Source organism: Balaenoptera musculus, chromosome 2 (assembly GCF_009873245.2).
Source record: "Balaenoptera musculus isolate JJ_BM4_2016_0621 chromosome 2, mBalMus1.pri.v3, whole genome shotgun sequence".
Classification (NCBI taxonomy): domain Eukaryota; kingdom Metazoa; phylum Chordata; class Mammalia; order Artiodactyla; family Balaenopteridae; genus Balaenoptera; species Balaenoptera musculus.
The window spans coordinates 123,174,992-123,197,165 of record NC_045786.1 but is presented as its reverse complement, the minus strand read 5'-3'; the positions used below and the strand labels follow the sequence as shown (position 1 = coordinate 123,197,165).

At 35.1% G+C, this 22,174-nt stretch overlaps 1 protein-coding gene across 2 annotated transcripts in view; it reads left to right on the top strand.

Annotated features, from left to right (window-relative positions):
- Positions 1-22,174, top strand: part of MDGA2 (MAM domain containing glycosylphosphatidylinositol anchor 2) — an 801,291-nt gene that overhangs the window by 490,618 nt on the left and 288,499 nt on the right. For both annotated transcript variants that reach the window (XM_036839763.1, XM_036839756.1), the window contains exon 4: positions 15,013-15,209. In XM_036839763.1, coding sequence (XP_036695658.1) covers positions 15,013-15,209 — 197 coding nt within the window. The remainder of the gene's footprint in view (positions 1-15,012; positions 15,210-22,174) is intronic.

The following is a 22,174-nucleotide window of genomic DNA, read 5'->3' as shown; positions in this document are numbered from 1 at the left end:
CCCGGATTTTTTTTTTTAAGGTGAACTATCTTGCCTAGATAAAAAGATAGGGAAGGATTAAAATAATTCAAGTTTTCTAGCCTAAAGACTGGAAGCTTGGAAGAAAAACCCCTAAAATAGGGCAATACTACTGATAAAGGAAATCTTAAAGAATGTTGAGTTGTAAAAGTTCATATCATAATTATACATTAAAATGATTATTTATTAAAATAGCTAGTTCAGGAGGAGCTTCAAGATAGCAGAGGAGTGAGATGTGGAGATCACCTTCCTCCCCACAGATACATCAGAAATACATCTACATGTGGAACAACTCCTACAGAACACCTACTGAACACTGGAGGAAGACCTCAGACTTCCCAAAAGGGTCTTGGTAATCCAGCCAGGTATCAGGCCTGTGCCTCTGAGGTGGGAGAGCTGAGTTCAGGACATTGGTCCAACAGAGACCTCCCAGCTCCATGTAATATCAAATGGCGAAAGCTCTCCCAGAGATCTCCATCTCAATGTTATGACCCAGCTCCACTCAACGACCAACAAGCTACAGTGCTGGACACCCTAGGCCAAACAACTGGCAAGACAGGAACACGAACCCACCAATTAGCAGAGGGCCTACTTAAAATCATAATAAGGTCACAGACACCCCAAAACACACCACTGGAGGTGGTCCTGCCCACCAGAAAGAGAAGATCCAGCCTCATCCACCAGAACACAGGCACTAGTCCCCTCCACCAGGAAGCCTAAACAACCCACTGAACTAACCTTAGCCCACTGGGCGAGACGCCAGAAAACAATGGGAACTATGAACCTGCAGCCTGCAAAAGGAGACCCAAACATAGTAAGTTAAGCAAAATGAGAAGACAGAGAAACACACAGCACATGAAGGAGCAAGATAAAAGCCCACCAGACCAAACAAATGAAGAGGAAATAGGCAGTCTACCTGGAAAATGAATTCACAGTAATGATAGTAAAGAGGATCCAAAATCTTGGAAATAGAATGGAGAAAATATAAGAAACGTTTAACAAGGACCTAGAAGAACTAAAGAGCAAACAAACAATGATAAACAACAAAATAAATGAAATTATACATTCTCTAGAAGGAATCAATAGCAAAATAACAGAGGCAGAAGTAAGGATAAGTGACCTGGAAGATAAAATAGTGGAAATAACTACCACAGAGCAGAATAAAGAAAAAAGAATGAAAAGAATTGAGGACAGTCTCAGAGATTTTGGGAAAACATTAAACGTACCAACATTCGAATTATAGGGCTCCTAGAAGAAGAAGAGAAAAAGAAAGGGACTGAGAAAATATTTGAAGAGGTTATAGTTGAAAACTTCCCTAATATGGGAAAGGAAATAGTCAAATTCAGGAGGTGCAGAGAGTCCATACAGGATAAATCCAAGTAGAAACACGCCAAGGACACATATTAATCAACTATCAAAAATTAAATACAAAGAAAATATTAAAAGCAGCAAGGGAAAAAACAACAAATAACATACGAGGGAATTCTCATAAGGTTAACAGCTGAACTTTGCAAGGCAGAACAGAGTGGCAAGACATATTTAAAGTGATGAAAAGGAAAAACCTACAACCAAGATTACTCTACCCAGCAAAGATCTCATTCAGATTCGACAGAGAAATTAAACCTTTACAGACAAGCAAAAGCTAAGAGAATTCAGCAACACCAAACCAGCTTTACAAGAAATGCTAAAGGAACTTCTCTAGGCAGGAAACACAAGAAAAGGAAAAGACCTACAATAACAAACCCAACACAATTAAAAAATGGTAATAAGAACATACATATCAATAACTATTTTAAATGAAAATGGATATAAATGCTCCAACCAAAGACATAGACTCGCTGTATGGGTACAAAAACAAGACCCATATATATGCTGTCTACAAGAGACCCCACTTCAGACCTAGGGACACATACAGACTGAATGTGAGGGATGGAAAAAGATATTCCATGCAATGGAAATCAAAAGAAAGCTGGAGTAGTAGCAATTCTCATATCAGACAAAATAGACTTTAAAATAAAGACTATTACAAGAGACAAAGAAGGACATTATATAATGATCAAGGGATTAATGCAAGAAGAAGATATAACAATTGTAAATATTTATGCACCCAACATAGGAGCACCTCAATACATAAGGCAAATGCTAACAGCCATAAAAGGGAAATCTACAGTAACACAATAATAGTAGGGGACTTTAACATCCCACTTTCACTAATGCACAGATCATCCAAAATGAAAATAAATAAGGAAACACAAGCTTTAAATGATACATTAAACAATATGGACTTAATTGATATTTATAAGACACTCCATCCAAAAACAACAGAATACACTTTCTTCTCAAGTGCTCATGGAACATTCTCCAGGGTAGATCATATCTTGGGTCACAAATCAAGCCCTGGTAAATTTAAGAAAATTGAAATCGTATCAAGTATCTTTTCCAACCACAACACTATGAGACTAGGTATCAATTACAAGAAAAATATCTGTAAAGAAATACAAATACATGGAGACTAAACAATACACTACTTAATAACCAAGAGATCACTGAAGAAATCAAAGAGAAATCAAAAACTACCTAGAAACAAATGACAATGAAAACAGGATGACCCAAAACCTGTGGGATGCAGCAAAGCAGTTCTGAGAGGGAAGTTTATAGCAATACAATCCTACCTCAAGAAACAAGAAACATCTCAAACAACCTAACCTTACACCTAAAGCAATTAGAGAACGAAGAATAAAAAAACTCTAGAGTTAGCAGAAGGAAAGAATCATGAAGATCAGATCAGAAATAAATGAAAAAGAAATGAAGGAAACAGAAGCAAAGATCAATAAAACTAAAAGCTGGTTCTTTGAGAAGATAAAATTGATAAACCATTAGCCAGACTCATCAAGAAAAAAAGAGAGAAGAATCAAATCAATAGAATTAGAAATGAAAAAGGAGAAGTAGCAACTGACAGTGCAGAAATACAAAGGATCATGAGAGATTACTACAAGTAACTATATGCCAATAAAATGGACAACCTGGAAGAAATTGACACATTCTTAGAAAACCACAACCTTCCGAGACTGAACAAGGAAGAAATAGAAAATATAAACAGACCAATCACAAGCACTAAAATTGAGACTGTGATTAAAAATCTTCCAACAAACAAAAGCCCAGGACCAGATGGCTTCACAGGTGAATTCTATCAAACATTTAGAGAAGAGCTAACACCTATCCTTCTCAAACTCTTCCAAAATTTAGCAGAGGGAGGAGCACTCCCAAACTCATTCTACAAGACCACAATCACCCTGATACCAAAACCAGACAAAGATGTCACAAAGAAAGAAAGCTACAGGCCAATATCACTGATGAACTTAGATGCAAAAATCCTCAACAAAATACTAACAAACAGAATCCAACAGCACATTAAAAGTATCACACACCATGGTCAAGTGGGGTTTATCCAGGAATGCAAGGATTCTTCAGTATACGAAAATCAATCTATGTGATACACCATATTAAAAAACTGAAGGTTTAAAAACCATATGATCATCTCAATAGATGCAGAGAGAAAAAGCTTTCGACAAAAATCCAACACTGCTTTATGATAAAAACCCTCCAGAAAGTAGGCATAGAGAGAACTTACCTCAACATAATAAAGGCCATATATGACAAAACCACAGCCACATTGTTCTCAATGGTGAAAAACTGAAACTATTTTCCACTAAGATCAGGAACAAGACAAGGTTGCCCACCCTCACCACTATTATTCAACATATTTTGGAAGTTTTAGCCACAGTGATCAGAGAAGAAAAACAAATAAAAGGAATCCAAATTGGAAAAGAAGAAGTAAAGCTGTCACTGGTTGCAGATGACATGATACTAGATATAGAGAATCCTAAAGACGCTACCAGAAAACTACTAGAGCTAATCAATGAATTAATGCACAGAAATCTCTTGCATTCTTATACACTAATGATGAAAATCTGAAGAGAAATTAATGAAACCACTCCCATTTACCATTGCCAGCAAAAAGAATAAAATGTCTAGTAATAACCTACCTAGGAGACAAAAGACCCCTGTATGCAGGAAAATTATAAGGACACTGATGGAAGAAGAAGAAAGAATGAGATGATACAAACAGGATGGGAGAGAATATAACCATGTTCTTGGATGGGAAGAATAGAAACATTGTGAAAATGACCTCTACTACCCAAAGCAATCTACAGATTCAGTGCAATCCCTATCAAACTACTAATGGCATTTTCACAGAACTAGAACAAAAATTTCACAATTTGTATGGAAACTCAAAAGACCCCGAATAACCAAAGCAATCTTGAGAACAAAAGCAGAGCTGGAGGAATTACGCTCTCATTGACTTCAGACTATGCTACAAAGCTACCGTAATCAGACAGTATGGTACTGGCACAAAAACAGACAATACTAGATCAATGGAACAGGATAGAAAGCCCAGTAGATAAACATACACACATATAGTCACCTTATTTTTGATAAAGGAGGCAAGAATATACAATGGAGAAAAGAACAACCTCTTCAATAAGTGGTGCTGGGAAAAGTGGACAGCTACATGTAAAAGATGAAATTAGAACACTCCCTAACACATACACAAAAATAAACTCAAAATGGATTAAAGACCTAAATGTAAGATTGGACACTATAAAACCTCTTAAAGAAACACACAGGCAGAACACTCTATGACATAAATCACAGTAAGATCCTTTTTGACCCACTCCTAGAGAAATGGAAATAAAAATAAAAATAATCAAATGGGATCTAATGAAACTTAAAAGCTTTTGCGCAGCAAGGAAACCATAAACAAGATGAAAAGACAACACCTCAGAATGGGAGAAAATATGTGCAAATGAAGCAACTGACAAAGGCTTAATCTCCAAAATTTACAAGCAGCTCAGCAGCTCAATATCAAAAAAGCAAACGACCCCCAATCCAAAAAGTGGCAGAAGACCTAATAGACCTTTTTCCAAGAAGATATACATATAGCCAACAAACACATGAAAGAATGTTCACATCACTAATCATTAGAGGAAATGCAAATCAAAACTACAATGAGATATCACCTCACACCAGTCAGAAGGGCCATCATCAAAAAATCTCCAAACAGTAAATGCTGGAGAGGGTTTGGAGAAAAGTGAACTCTCTTGCACTGTTGGTGGGAATGTATATTGATACAGCCCTATAGAGAACAAATGGAGCTTCCTTAAAAACTAAAAATAGAACTACCAATACAACCCAGTATCCCACTACTGGGCAATATACCCTGAGAAAACCATGATTCAAAAAAAGTCATTTACCACAATGTACATTGCAGCTCTCTCTACAATAGCCAGGGCATGGAAGCAACCTATGGTGTCCATCGACAGATGAATGGATAAAGAAGATGTGGCACATATATACAATGGAATATTACTCAGCCATAAAAAGAAACAAAATTGAGTTATTTGTAGTGAGGTGGATGGAACCTAGAGTCTGTCATACAGAGTGAGAAGTAAGTCAGAAGAGAAAAACAAATGACCGTGTGGTAACACATATATATGGAATCTAAAAAAAAAAGTTATGAAGAACCTAGGGGCTGGACAGGAATAAAGACGCAGATGTAGAGAATGGACTTGAGGACACGGGGAGGGGGAAGGGTAAGCTGGGACAAAGTGAGAGAGTGGCATGGACATATATATACCAAATGTAAAATAGATAGCTAGTGGGAAGCAGCCACATAGCACAGGGAGATCAGCTCAGTGCTTTGTGACCACCTAGATGGGGTGGGATAGGGAGGGTGGGAGGCAGAGCAAGAGGGAGCAGATATGGGGATATATGTATATATATATAGCTGATTCACTTTGTTATAAAGCAGAAACTAACCACCATTGTTAAAGCAATTGTACTTCCATAAAGATGTTAAAAAAAATTAACTAGGTCAAGCATCTACCAATTCTCCTAGAGCTCCTATTATTTTATTTTTTTCCTATAAACTCCTTGCTCTTCCCTATTTGGATTTAAATATGTATCTCTCAAGTTAGAGGAAAACAAAACAGTGAGAACAAAGCAAGACTCCTATGATCACATGTTGTCCTCCAGCTACTTCCCTAACTCTTTCCTTTGTCAGAACCAAGTCTCTTGAAAGGATTATATCCATTAATTATTCCGTGTTTCATCTTTTTACCTCTTAAGGTGTAGAAAAATGACTACTGGTTCCATGACTCCACTGGCACAGCTCTGATGAAGCTCACCAGTAACATATTTCTTGCCAAATGTAAAGTCCTTTTCCAGTTCTGTTTTTACCTTGATTTCTTTTCACCATTTATTCTGCTCTCCAACCCCTCCAAGGGCGTGGAATTACTTTTAAAATTTATTTTGTTTCCCACTAATTTGTTTTGTCTCCACTTCCTCTCATCACTTTTCCCCTCAGTCTTTTTCAAGGTATTTCCCTTCTTTTTTGCCTCCACTTGATGTTGACCAGGGCTCTCTCCTTGGTCCTTCCTCTTTTCATTCTACACACCTCTTGAGTCGTTTTCATTCCCTCAGAGAATACTGATGTCTCCTGATCCACATCTGTAGCCCAGACTTCTCATTCTGGCTCCAGCTTATAAATATTGTGATTAAGAGAGCAACAGGTGCTTGACACTGAGCACGGTCCAAACAAAAATAACTCCTTTCCCTTTCACATTTTCCTTCACCCACTCCCATGGCCAGGTATAGGTCTCACTCTACATTTCCTATTTCAGTTAGTGCGTTGTCTACCCAACTGCCAAAGCCAGGTCCTTCCTAAACTCCCACCTTTTCCTCAGCCCTATATCTAATCAGTTACCCAGTTCAGTTTATGTAAGTTTCTAGGGTTAAGAAAGGTAGCTTACATCATTTTATATATATAAATGACTTTAATTTGTCAGTTTATGGCATATTTAATCAGCCAAAGAAAAAGTTTACAGAAAATTATTTCAGTTAGAAAGGGGTAGGTAGCTATTGCATTTATGGGGAAAAAATGAATTTTCCTTAGCCTTATTATTGTAGTATGTATAGCTAACCTTGTTGAAAATTGACATTGAACATATTAGTTACAGATTAATCTTCCTTTATATTAATTTATTAGATCATTATTGACTACTTTTGCCCCTATGTCCAGTTCTAGGAATACAACAAGACTAAGATATAGATCTTATCCACATAGGGGTATATTTTATAGAAAATCATTTTAGTGTTGTTATTTAAAAATATATAAAGCAGATATTCAGGTATCAAATAATATATTCAATGATTTACATTATCGTATAAATAGGAGTTTTGCCTCCATTAAATTATAAAATCAGTCTCGTTTAAAGTAACATTTTGCATTTGCCAGTGAATATCATCTCTAGGTGTTTTAATTTTACATACTTAGCCTATAAAACTGAAAGAAATTTATTTTAAAAGAAGAAATAAATGCAGATAAAATGTCAGCAATACGAAGACCCAACATAGCAATCAATCAATCAATAAATAAATCTTTAAAAAAAAAAAATAGTCAGCAATAACATAAAATATCCCAGTGTTGTTTTGTAATAGTATCTAAGCCACTTAGTGTGGAAATTGATGATTGAATAAATATAAGAAGTTATCTTATGGTCCCTGAACTGTAAATAAAGACTGAAGAAAATTAGAAATGAACTTCAAAGCCCTCAAATGGAACAGCATAGCAAGTATTCTGTCTATATCCTGGGAGTGTTGGAAGATATTGAGTCTCAAGTGAATCCCTCTCATGAAATTACCTTCAGCTGGAAGGAGGCGCCTAACCCAAGTCCAAGCCTCCTCCTCACCAGGCCTAATCCAGTGACTGATCATTGTCTTTCGTAGGATGACTCTGAAAGACCATCTCCACTCTAGAGCTCCTTCTGGACCATATGGAGACTTTGTAGTGATGAATTCCAGTTTAATTCCCCTCACTACCTAATCCTGCCTCCTTTTTTTTTTTTTTTTTTTTTTGGTCTGCACACCATCACAAGAATTGATCCTGAGAACACTCCCCAGTAAATTTCCTGAATGCATCTCTTCATCAGAGAATCATATTTTCAAGGAAACATTCTAGATGGTTTGAGGAAGTAGAGTCTAAATAGAATGTTAGATCACCCATCAGTGCACTAACTGGCTGGCAATGAGGACCCCATAGATGGTGGTAGGTGGACTATGGATAGCCCTTGAATGCTATAGTGGTAAAATTGTTAAAACCTTCACAGATGGTGAACAAGGATAGGTACCAACGGAAGGTAACGCTCTGTGAATTCAATATCTCAGGCTTTTGAGGAATTCAATGGAAAGTAATAATTATAAGAACAATGGAATCAGTTTCTGCTGAGTGCTATTTATACAATGGAGAGAAAGAATAAAAGACTGAGCGTGATTAATCATGAGTTTAAGGTAATGTGTGAGGATAGAAAGCCTCTGTAGCAGAATATAAAGAAAGTCTTATCTTCTTTAGCCAGAGGTTATAAAAGCTGATAATAAGGCTTAGAATTTATTTAAAAGTATAGCAGAGTTCCAGAGCATCTTGAATCCTCAGTCCCAGCGTATCAGCCAAGCCAAGATCTGAACCCCAGCTGGGAATAAGTAGAACCCTGACTTGGGGAGGTGGGGTATATCTGGGTTTATGATCTTAAAAACCTTGAAAACCTAGATATTCCTAAACCTTCTGGGCCTACAGAAGTGAACCATTTCTTCCAATTAGGGGCTTCACTTCTATCTTGCTTAAATATGATGCAGAATCTTCTTCCTTTTGTGGTAGTACATACCTCTCTTAGGATATACCCTTACCTCCATTTCTTGCCACCAGATTGGCATATAGGGTCAATAGATGACATGATTTGACCGTAGAAATGCTTTTTCTCTAAGGGAGGAAATAACCTATGCTATGCTTCAAATGAGCTGCAGACCCTAGCCAATATTTACTGGTAGGAGTCAGGAGAGTATGTAGGGAGTAGGATCCTGAGGCTGCTGGACCAAGTGGGATTGACAATAAGATTGAATAAGATTGGAGATGGAGAATAAGATCAAATGGAGATAAAGAATAAGGGTTTATTGATATGGGAGCATTCTCCCATGATGTATGATCCAGACCCTGGCCAGGATAGCAGGACATAGTTGCTGCTGTTAGGATGGTTCTTAGAAGCTTGAGGAAAGCAGGGGTCCCATAAAAAGAAGTATACATGCCACAACTGCTGTGCAGATAGTAGAAAAAGGGATCAAAAGGCTCAGATATGTAAATTTACCGGTTACAGCCACAAAAGTCATCAACTCAGTATATTCTGTGTAAAGGCTTAGAAGACACCACATTTATTAAAGCAATAGGAATGTGCTGACGACTGAGATACAGGCATCGTTGATTCTCAGAGGTGACTGTTCTCTGTAGGCAAATGTTCATAGCAGGAGATGCTATTACAGAATTGATCTTCCTGATAACGATGGGATGGTAGGATCTCAAAGTAATAGAGGCTAGGTGGCAGTACGTAGTTGTCACAAGCAAGATGGACACAGCTGTCTTAATGAGCAGCTAGTTCAAATGCATCCAGTGCTCTAGACTCACAGAGAGCTATGGAGATGGTTAATAGAACACAGCATCCCTTGAGGCAAAATAAGAGGACAGTCGACAAGTGTATTGCCCCATATACACAGTTAAAGAAATCATGGCATAGATGATATTATTTGCAAAGCAGAAATAGAGACACAGACATAGAGAACAAACGTATGGACGCCAAGGGGAGAAAGGGAGTGGGGTGGGATGATTTGGGAGATTGGGACTGACATATATACACTATTGATACTATGCATAAAATAGACAACTAATGAGAACCTACTGTATAGCTTAGGGAACTCTACTCAATGCTCTGTGGTGACCTAAATGGGAAGGAAATCCAAAAAAAGAGGGGATATATGTATACGTACAGCTGATTCACTTTGCTGTACAGTAGAAACTAACACAACATTGTAAAGCAACTACAATAAAAATTAATTAATTTTTTAAAAAAGAAATCAGATGGATGATCAGGAGGCTGAATATGGTCATATAATAAAAAGTCAGGACTCCTTGTTCAATTGTTGAACCTGGTAATTTTCAGACCACGTGGCCTGAAGTGCCAATCATGCATTGGGTTTTGTCATATCTACCAACACTCTGTTATAAAATAGGGCAGACCTATCAGTGGTCCATCATAAGATGGAAGTGGTACATCTAAGATGAGGCATGACCAGGGCCAAAGCACCTAAGTAAAATGTACAAGCAAGTGCCCAGACCCCTATGGCATCTATCAGTGTTTTACCAGTGTCTCTATCTGAGTTCATACCTGGTCACATAGAGGGTCTCTTTTGAGCTAATGGTGGAGAAAAAAGGCTAAGCTTCTTTCTTTCTTTCTTTCAAGCCCAAAATTGGACTGCTGCTTCACTAGAACCCCACTCTGTGATGTCCTTGATAGACAGGAATAAGGGGAAAATCTTCCCAGTGGACAGAACTTTGACTTGGGTGGTGTACCTGGTCAACCACTTTGTGTGGAAAGGGGAGATCTGTTCAAGTATTTGGATGGAACTGTGGGCATGGCATGAAGTGTGATAATATTTGTATTGCATGTTAATGAGCACCAATAAGTATCTACCACAGAAGCAGCACAGAACATGAAATAGACAGAGTAATGCAGACAGTTGATATCAACCAACTTCTGTCATCGGCTACCCATAGCTGGGATAACAGGCTCATGAAAAGAATAGCTATAATGGTAGGGATAGAGGCTATGCATAAGTTTGAAATATGGGTTATCATTCATGAAAGTTAGTCTGTCTACTGCCACTACTGAGTATCTAACCTGGCAGCAACAGACACCAACAGTTGACTCTTTATAAAGCATTATCCTTCAAGAATACCAACCAGTCCCTTGGTAGCAAGTTAATTATATTAGAACTTTTTTACCCTGAAAGTGACAGTGCATCGTTTTGATTAAATTTGACATGTATTCTGAATATGGACTTTTCTGCTGACCTCAGCTAGCATCAGCCCTATCCAAAGGCTTTCAGAATGTTTTATTCTTAATACATGATCCTACCTAATCACTCATGGGACCAGAAGCATATTTTATAGCAGTGAAGATATGCAGTGGGAGCATTGCCATGGTAATCTCTAGTCATATCATATTCTAAGCCACCTAAAAAAATTAACTTACTAGAGTGATAGAATGGCCTTTGGAGGAGGCAGCTGAGTCTTGGAGAGATAATATCCAGTAAGGAGGGAGTGCCATCTTCTGTGATGCAGGATACATCCTAAATCAATGACCATTATTATATGATGCTTTTGTTCTTTTCTTTCCTTCTTTCTTTTTCTGTTTCTTTTTCTTTCTTTCTTATTTTTTTCTTTTTTTTTTTTGGAGAATACATAGGTTCAAGAATCAAGTAGAGACACTACTTACTACCATCACATTCAGTGATCCACTTGGGGAATCTATGTTTCCCTCCCCACAACTCTGGTCTCTCTGCCAGTTTAGAAGTTCTAGTTCTCGGAAAGGGAAAAGCTTTTATTAAGTGACACAGCAAGAGTCCCATTAATCTTCAAGACATGGCTGCTACTCTGTTACCTTAGGCTTCCTGTGTCAGAAAATAGCAGAAAAGAGGAGTCACCATCCTGGCAGGAGTAACTGGCCCATATAGTCAGCTTGAAGGTAGGATTGTCATTAACAGTGAGGCAGCAAGAATATATTCCATACCCAGTTGATCCACTGAGTCATTTCTTGCTATTCTGTTGTCCAGTTTTGGTGGTAAACTGACAAACGCATCAGTAATAGCTTGAGAAGAGCACGGTTACCAGGGGCTCAAAATCCTCAGTGACAAAGATCTGGTAGCCTCACTAGGTAAGCTGCTTATACCAAAAGATGTACTAGCCCAGGATGAGAGCAATCTAGAATGGTAATAGTAGAAGGAGATGATGACTATCATCCCACCACAGTTTCTTGTGAAAGATTTCCTAGGAAAGGTGACTACCCAAAATCCTGGAGTAGCTTTTCCGAGATAGAGTGAATTTTCATACCTCACAGGTGGATCTGGATGGATGCTGTAATACACCCCCAGATCCCTTCCTCAGGGCTGAAGCACTTATTCCTCCAGCCACTGGAACTTTTAGCAGCTGATGGCTATCAGCTAATTCCTTCTCTAGAAATTGCCATAAGCCAAAGAGAGCTGCCCCTCCCAAGGTCAAGGCCCCTGGTGGGGAGCAGCACACTTGCCAGGACTGGTTGATGGGAGAGAGGGTTGTAGTATAAAGGCTTCGCCTCCTTGTCTTACGGCAGGACAGCTCTGAGGGGACCTCAGGGCTCCAAAACTTCTCTAGAGTTAGAGACCTCAGTTGCAACTGCACTGTAGTTCAGCTGTCGTCCTTAACAAATCTATTTCCTTCACTCCCCCACGAGTCTTGAAGGTACTTTCCAATACACTTCCTGCACACATCTCTCTGTCTTAGAGTCTCTTTTCCGAGAAACCTGACCTAAGGCAAATACATATATTCAGTAATATATAGAGTATATATTAAACATATCTTTTAAATGATATATTTCTATATATCACTTAAACTATATATCATGTATGTATATATGTATATGTACACACAAACACAAACATATAATCTCACTTAAAATATATTTTTTAGCCATGCCATTATTTGACTTGTCTAAAAGAAATCTTGTTTTTGGCTTGTTTGGTTTTTGTTTGTTTGTTTGTTTCACTTTTAAATGTGTTTTTAATCTTTTAAAATAGTAATAAAAATAACAAATATTTTATACTGTACAGAAAGGTAACCACCAATGGCATATTTGTTTTTAAGTGTGAAAAAAAATCATTTGGGAGTTTTATGAAATGGAAATTCCAAAGCATGGGTGAGTCTAACAGATAATTCTGCCAATACAATGTTCAGTAAGCCATTGTCACAGGATTAGATCCTCAGAAGGCCAGTGACTCGAAACTCATCTAAGTCAGGGAAGAGCTTGTTTAAAGGATTGTTTGGGTTTGGTCTATTCCTGACTGTGCCTATCAACACCACCACCTAACATGAAAAGAGCTAGGGATACATCAATAAATGGGTTTGAAAAATGCAATATTAATAGCTATTTGGAACCCAAAGAGTGTCACCACTGTTACAATGTTTCCCATCCAAATCTGTTTTCTTCTGAAAGTTTCTGGCTTGAGAATTTTGTTTTTACAATATAACACAGCTTATATTTCTAAAAAGGAAACTGTGACTAAAAGAAATTATGTTTTGAACAAGAGAAAATAAGTTGTTTACTACTGACTCACAGTACCTTTTTTTCAAGCCACTAAGATGGAGTTCAGCTAATCAATCGCCTGTAGGATTTGATTTATATGTAAAAGCCTAATCATCAAATAAGAGACTATTTCATTTGATGGATTTTAAAGACCTTTAAACATTTCATGATAATAATGCTGGTATCCCTAAGTACTCCAACTTATTAAAACCAGGCATATATCCCTGCAGAGCTAATAGAATGAATTTAAGCTGAAAGTTCCTACAACTTTACCGAAAAAGCAGCAGTTGTTCTGTAAATTGTCACTACTAAAATTAGAGGCCATTGAGATAGCTGTGAAAAGATTCTAATGTTGGAAAAAAAAAAGAAAACTCAGAATGTTGCAAAGCTAGACATCTAAGTAGGACTGTCAAGCAATTCACATTGGAAAAAAGCTTTTTTAAAACTGGGGAAATTTGGGATTCTGTTCTTCACTTTGATTCCTTAGGGATCACTTAGCTTCCTTAGGGAAGCTATTACTTCACTAATTTAGTTGCCTTTTTATTATTTTAACACATCTTTATAAAATATTTATTTGTATTTATTTTTTTATTGAGGTATAATTGACATATAACATTATATTAGTTTTAGGTATACAAAATAATGATTCAATATTTGTATACATTGCAAAATGATCGCCATAATAACTCTAGTTGCCATCGGTCACCATACAAAGTTACAAATTTGTTTTTCTTGTAATAAGAACTTTTAAGATTTACTCTCTTAGAAAGTTTCAAATACACAGTACAGTTGTTTTAAAGCAAATACACTCCTTAATTTCTTTTTCTCTTAAGAACTTGGGATATGGTATATAGGGGTTGGCAATCTATGGCAGACTCTGGCCCACGAGCCAAATCTGGCTGGGGCACCTGCATTTGTAAATAAAGTTTAATTGGAACTCAGCAACCCTCATCTTTCATTCATTTTACCTATTGTCTTTGGATGCTTTCACACTACAATGGTAGAGTTGAGTAGTTGAGACAAAGACTGTGTGAACCACAAAGCCCAAGATACTCATGAATTGTTTCTTTCCAGAAAATGTTTGTTAAACCCTGTAGTAAATATCCCTTCTTTAGAATGTATGTAAAATGGTAAAAATTTAGTTCCAGTATTCAATAATAGAAATATTAATGCCTTTTAATAGTACCTTCTGTTAGCACATTTTTAACTAGCAAATATGATCTGGGATATAAAGTATGAGATGAAGGAAAAATTTAACCCAGTACAAGATATTTTCTTACTACAAAGATTATAATAATTTATAAACATAAGTTATTTTTAAAATACATGTTATAAATAATTGGAAAAAGAAGTATGTTAAAGTTAAGAGCTAGTTGAGCTACTTGATATTTTTATGACTATGGTTCTTCGTTTTGGCTAACCTCTTAAGTTTTCTGATCTCTCTCATGGAGCTCTGTTTTATGTGGCTGTTGGCGATGTGTTGGAAATATGTAGTCGTACTATTTCAGCAAATAGAGATCTTAAGAAGTAACTATTATTTAGCTTTACCTTCTATCACTGGAAATTTCTCTGCAAATGAGTTCAATAAACTCAATGAAAAAGAGTCTAGTTAAAAATAATACATTCAATTAGGAAAATTCATCTTTGGTTAGGTTTTATATGTACAGTACTTTAAAATCCATGTAACTCATAACACTGTTTTTATGTTTTCTAGATTTGGATGATCCAGTAGTAACTGTTCACCAAAGTATAGGTGAAGCTAAAGAACAATTTTACTATGAGAGAACAGTGTTCCTCCGGTGTGTTGCCAATTCCAATCCACCTGTTCGGTACAGCTGGAGACGTGGCCAGGAGGTGTTACTACAAGGGTCTGATAAAGGAGTTGAGATTTATGAACCCTTCTTTACCCAGGTAGGAATTGAGGTATAGTATTTCCACCCCACTCTGCTGGATACCTTTCTAATTCAGGCAGCATGCAATACTACATCAATTTGAAAAGATAATTTCTCCCAGTCTGACCTTTGAAAAAATAACATGTGCTTGAAAGATCAGAGGACTCAAATAATGAAGAACAATTTGTTTATTTTTCATGTGGTAGTTAAATTGATAATGTTAACTCTTGAAAACAATTTAATGTATCCTAACATATTTCTTTGTCTATAGGTTTGCCTAGGTTTCACTCTAAAGTAAGTAATTATATACTTGCTGCCTGCTTTGTTTTTTTGTGGGAAATATTTCTTAAAGAAGAGGTTTTGATTTCCCTACTTGCAATGGTAAATACATTTTAAAAGAATGAAGAAATCTACTTGAAATTTATTTGGTTTTGGTTTTAGGGAAAAAAATCTGTCTAATTTTTTTTGTTCATTTTCAGTTTTGGTTTAGTTTAAGTATAGAACCGTAATTATGTAAAAGCTAAAATATCTGAGTCATTAAAAACTTATTTAATAAAAAGAAAATTTGAATTAATTTTATATAGAGTGAATGTAATATGGAACATTCTTCTGTAATGTATTTTTTTAAATTTTATTGAAGTATAGTTAATGAATTAATAATTCTTGAGGAGGACATTGAAGTTGTAGGACTATTTAAATGCTGTTATTATAAAGATTTTTTGATGATCAGAAAGGAACACAAACCTAACTAACAAAGAAGAAGTTTTAAATAAAAAAATGTACTTGGAAAAATTTTCAAAATAATTGTGACCATGAATTTTTTTAAAAAAATTATATGAGTAATAAGATAAACAGGAATTTGACTACATTGTTAAAGTTTGGAACATCATATATCCTTAACTAGGGAAGTATATAACCAAATTTAAAATGTTGTAAATATTCTACTTCAGAATGTTAAAGATTATTAAAAGTTTCACATCTCAACTCTCTAATAATATAAGATTATCCTGAGTTTGTAAATTTCCCAGCATCCCATTTTTTTGTCATTAAACACAGCATTAAATAAATATGGCAATTCATTCTTTAATTTTTACTAAAATCCATTTTTTTTTATTGAGCAAAATGACTTAAAAATTTGTCAACAGTATTTAGTTGCTTGGATGTCTCTAACGTTTAGAAATCCAAATAAATGATCACCTATCATTTATTTGATTCTTTTATTGTCAATTTCTTTTAAAATATAGACATTGTTAAAATTTAGAAAACATAATTTTCTGTTTCACATGATGTTTACCATACCAAGGCAATTCTAAACACATATTCACTAGGTACATAATCACTGTAGGCAGTTTCTTACCTGCAGAAGGGTCTTATCACTTAGAAATGAACACATGGCCCTTGTCCAAATTGGAGGAAAACTTCTATACTTTCAAAATAATTAAGAACTTGTTTTAAAGTTATTAAATAAGCACAATCAAATTTTTCATTCATTTTGAATTTGTTGCTGTTTCTGTGTTATCAACTCTTAAAAAATCTGTCTTACAAGAACTCTAAACTAGTAGCGATTGATTCTACCTTTTAAAGGTAACTTTTATTTTCTCTTCCTTCTTTTTCTTCCCCCATTCTTTTGTGAGAAAAACAACTTTTTAATTTGAACATTTCAATACTGATACTTTCTTTGTTATGAATATTAGCTTATACTATGCTGCATAACACACACTTTTTATTTTGCTATACTCGGAACTCTGCTGCTTGGACCCTCTGAATTAATTCTCTTAAAAAGTATTTAAGAAACAAACTTTTCTTGAAATTCTGTGCTCTGGATTCACCTGCTGTAGCTGATAATCGCCAATAACATGTAGTTATAGCTCCTATTTAAAAATGTCTTTCCTGCCTTTGGTTACTTGATTATGTTGTTTATCTCTCCTTCTGAAATGGCTATGTATTTGGGGTGTTTTTTGTTTTTGTTTTCTATATTTATTTATTTTTAACTTTTTATTTTATACTGGAGTATAGTTGATTAACAATGTTGTGATAGTTTCAGGTGTGCAAGAAAGTGATTCAGTTATACATATACATGTATCTGTTCTTTTTCGAAGTCTTTTCCTGTTTAGGTTGTTACATAAGATTGAGCAGAGTAGGTCCTTGTTGGTTGTCCGGTTTAAATATAGCAGTGTGTACATGTCAATCCCACACTCCCTAATGGTTATATATTTATATCTGTCCTAAAAATTATGTAGAAACAATACTTCAATACTTTTATGTTATATATGTACTTAATTTGTTAACATTAAACATATTTTGTAGGCTGGATTGATAAAACTCTCAAAGAGCAGCACATGGGAAGTTTAGTTCTTATAACCACAGAGAATGTTGGATTTCTCACAGACAAAATGCTGTCAGTGGTTTTTCTTCATACCATGTGTGTTGACATACTGAACATGGGCCTGATATACACAAGTCCAACCATATCACATGACTTCTATTATCTCTCCATGGAATATAGCAATAGGTTCCTAACTGGCTGTCATGTTTTATTACAGAAACCTCCAGTCATCTGAGTGATCATTTTAAAATGTAAATATTTTTTCTGCTTTAATCTCTCCAGTGGCTTCCCAATGTTTACAATAAATCCAAATACATATCGTGACCTACAGGGCCATGTTTGACCTTGCTCTGCCTTGTTCTCTCTTGCCTTCTGTACCTTATTCACTGTTTTGGTCACACTCGCCCTAGACATGTCTAGGGTGTGAATGTTCTCAATTCCTCCAAGTAGAATGTTATTTATTAGATAATATGGCAGGGATCTACTTAACACCAAGCACTCATCACCTGAGAAAGGCTTTCCCTGACAGATCTATCTGAGGTAACATCTTTTCCCTTCCACAGTTACTCTTTTCTAATACCCAGTTTTTTTTTGTTGTTGCTTGTTTGTTTTTATTTGTTTTGTTTTGTTTTTCCCTACAGCACTGAAATTATCAAATTATCTTATTTGTGTATTTGGACATAAACTCAATAATTATAGTGACTTTGTCTTTTCAACAGCTCAAATGGTTCCTGACACATGAAAGATTCTCAATAAATATATTGAGCCAATATTCCCATGGAGATGTCTGGATTTGTAACTAAGGAATAGTTAAAATTATTAGTAACTCCTGAATCACTCTCTGTAACTCCATTCCTCTTTACCCACTAAAGAAAGCTTAGTGAAATGTGAATGAGAATGATATTATAATTAAATCAATTTTAAAGTATTTAATTTCCAAACTGTTGATGATTTTCTTATTATAATTTTTAATTGATTTCTAGTCTAATTTCACTGGGTCAGAAAGCATACTCTCAACATTTTCAGTCTTTAGAAATTGAGACTTGCATGGTGTACTTGCCTGTGATGTACCTCCATGAATGATCCATGTGCACCCACAAAATGTGCATTCTAAAATTGTTGAGTTTCAGATAGGTCACATTTGTTAATTTTGTTGTTCAGATATTCTATGTATTTCCTGATTTTTGTGTCTGCTGTCCTAAAAGCTATTAAGAGAAGTTAGTTAATGTCTATGACTATGGCTGTGGATTTGTCTCTTTCTTCTTTATTTTTATCAATTTTGCTTTATATATTTTGAAGGTATATTATTAGCACATACAGAATTAGGATTTTTATATCTTCCTAGTGGATTATCTGAGTGTATTATCTTCCTGGTAAGTTATCATTCAGAAATATCCTTCTATACCACTGGCACTGTTTCTTGCCTTAAATCTGTTTTGTCTGTCATTAATTTAACTATACAAGCTTTCCTTTGGTTAGTGGGGTTCTTTAGTGGGTGGGGGAGAGTGATAAATATTCCTCTCTTTTACTTTCCAACTTTATATTTACAACATGTCACTTGTAACCAGAATATAGATTTTTGTTGTTGTTTTAATCCAGTGGGACTATCTTAATTTTTAGTACATTTAATCCAATGACTAATATCAATTTTTTACCATATGACCCATTTGTTTTATTTTACTTCTCTGTTTTCTTGCCTTCTGGATTTATCAGATGATAAATTATTATCATTGGATGATAAATTATTCCATTTTATCATCTATTTAACCAAGAGGTTTAAATTATCTTGGTAGCTTTTGGCACTTAAATTGAAAATCAATTGGCCCTATGTATTAGGGTCTATTTCTGAACTATTTATTCTGTCTCATTGATTTATATGTCTGTCTTTATGCCAATACCACACTGTGTTAATTACTGTAGCTTTATAACGAGTCTTAAAATCAGAAAGAATAAGTCCCTTAACCATGTTCATCTTTTTCAAAATTGTTTTAGATGTTTTCATTTCTTTGTATTTCCATATAAATTTTAGGATCATCTTGTTGACTTCTACAGAGAGTCTGATAAGGTTTTGAGTAAAGTTTTGTTGAATCTATAGCTCAATTTGAGAAGACTGATATGAAAGTTATAGAACTGAGGATGATTGATATTGGCAGTGTATTATAATCAAGCAAAGAAAAACCTGATCTCCTTCATTTTGACTTTACCTCTTTGTCATGCATAGTATTGCTCTATGAACAATTTGACAGCATATGTAAGATTTTCCAATACCAGTTTTATTTAGGTTTATCAACATTTAAGATACTGCTTTGAGTATTTTCATATATAAATGGGTATTTATCATAAATGCACAGGAAGCTAGTCATTTACTTAAGAAATTCTCGAGGGTTTATTATAAACAAATTACCTCTTGGGGCAAGGCAGCTAGGTGTATATATCCACCACCTGAAAATCCAACAGTTTTCTTTTTCAGTGGGCCATAGGAGGTTTACTTTTATGCAGGAAACACAAATGCAGATGCCTACTGAAACTATCTGGTAACATAAATATGTGATCTGTTGGAGTGGGTTATGTAGTATGAAAATAAGAACTGGTAAAGCTTGCTGTGCATGCCCACTTTTTATAAAACAATATACCACCTGTTGCTGCCAGAGTTCTATATTTGACCCTCTGGGCTGCCATTTTGAAACTCTGCTTGAGTCCACAGTTTCTTCAGGAGGGGGTGGTACATATGATAACATTATTACTTTTGTATAATTTCAAATATAGGGAATTACAGAATAAGCAGGATTTCTCTAAAAATTCTGTTGAATGAAAAAATTAGAATTAATAGATTGAGAATTCCAGGACTGATTCCAGCCTCCAGGGCACATTTTTATAATACAGACAAATATGATGTAAAGAACATTTTTACCCATGAATCTACTTGATAACAAACTACGTCCTCATTAGTAGCTTCTAGCTGCACTGGAAATTTGGAAGGACAGTGAATTGTGGTTGTCCAGCAGTAGAAAGCAACACAATGTATTTAGCGTGTGGTCTTTATTTTTACAATGGTAAAGCATAATTTTTATGTAGATTCCAATTTACAAAGTTATCATATCTAGTTGTTTTTCTCTACCTTAAAAGGTAACCCAAACATTTGTAAGTAACTATTCAGAATTATGCTATTGAAATAAAGGCATTAATTATTTGGTCTACATATCATATTTGCTTTAGATTTAAAATTAACTTTTTTTTGTATCCTTGAAATGCTTCCCAAGATAGTCTTTGTTTTGTTTTGTTTTGTTTTGCCTTCCTGTAATGGCTTTGCTATTTATAATGAGGTAGGAATGGTGTTCAGTTTTCCTTTTGCTTATCAGGTTAGTGTGTATGTATATGTATTCTTAGGTGTTATTGATTTCTTGGACTATTGTTTCCCATCAACTGCTGTGTGTACTTTATGAAGAAAAAACTTTCCATTTTAGCTTTGTTTGTATTGGAGTAATTCAATAATAATTTATTTTCATAGATCTATCACCTCTGTGGCTTCATAGTGTAAATAAGATCCAGTTAAAATGACTGAGATCTGTTTTGTGCAAGATATGGGCAACTCTCTATCAGAGATATAGAGGCTACTAGGCAAGGCTCCTCCTCTAACTTTGATAAACATGGGTAGAAGTCAAAGTAAACAGTGATTATGATACAAAGTAGAAATTATTGTCAAAAAGAGGCACACAATAGTGCTATGGAGAGAACATTTCAGGATGGAGAGCAATAGCATGTGTAATATACAGAAGGAAGACAAAATCTTCAGAGACTGGCCATGTCTCTGGATGGCTGGAATAATAATTGGTGTATGTGGGGAACAGTGGACTGTAAAGCTGGGAAGGTATACTGGGACTATATCATGGAAGGATTCAAATGACAGATCATAAGTCTGCTTATTTTTAATATTAGAAAATTAAATTTCTTTTAAAGATATTATGTTTTGCTAATAACAATGTCTTGTTTTACATAAAACAGAATTTCAAAGATAATGAGATATATCTACCCCACATGCACATTCATACTAAGTTAATACCTATATCAATTTGAAGTGAATATTTATTTCACCATCCTGTAGAAATACAAAATCTTGATTATGCCTTTTTATAGATCATGTTTCCAGAAGGAAATTGGTATGTGTTCCTGAGGCCGATATGAATTAAAAAGCATATACGTCTAAGAGGAATAATTATCCTTTTCATACTTCCACTCATTTAATACGGAAGATGTCGGCTAGCATATACCGTTATTTATTTAGAAGTTTATTATAAATTAGTCATTAGAGCTACAAAAAATGAGTGTAAATTGGAATGTTTGGTTTTTTTTTTCTTTTTACCGATATCTGAAAGTAAATATTAAAAGAAAGTTTCAATTCCTTTTCTAAGTAAAATAGAAATACTGCTTCAGGCTATGGGCATTATTTCACTAGACAGTGTCACCATTGGTAAGGGCCACTGACTAATGCATAGAATGCCTTCCCTTTATTTATTTTATTTAAAAAGTAGTTTTAAAAATTTAAATACAGGAGTTTCAAATAATTTTGTGAATGTTAAAGAAATGTGTACTTAAATTTTACAAACTATATGTACTCTTGCTATTTCTCAAGAACTTTTGTAAAGATGTTCATGACATCA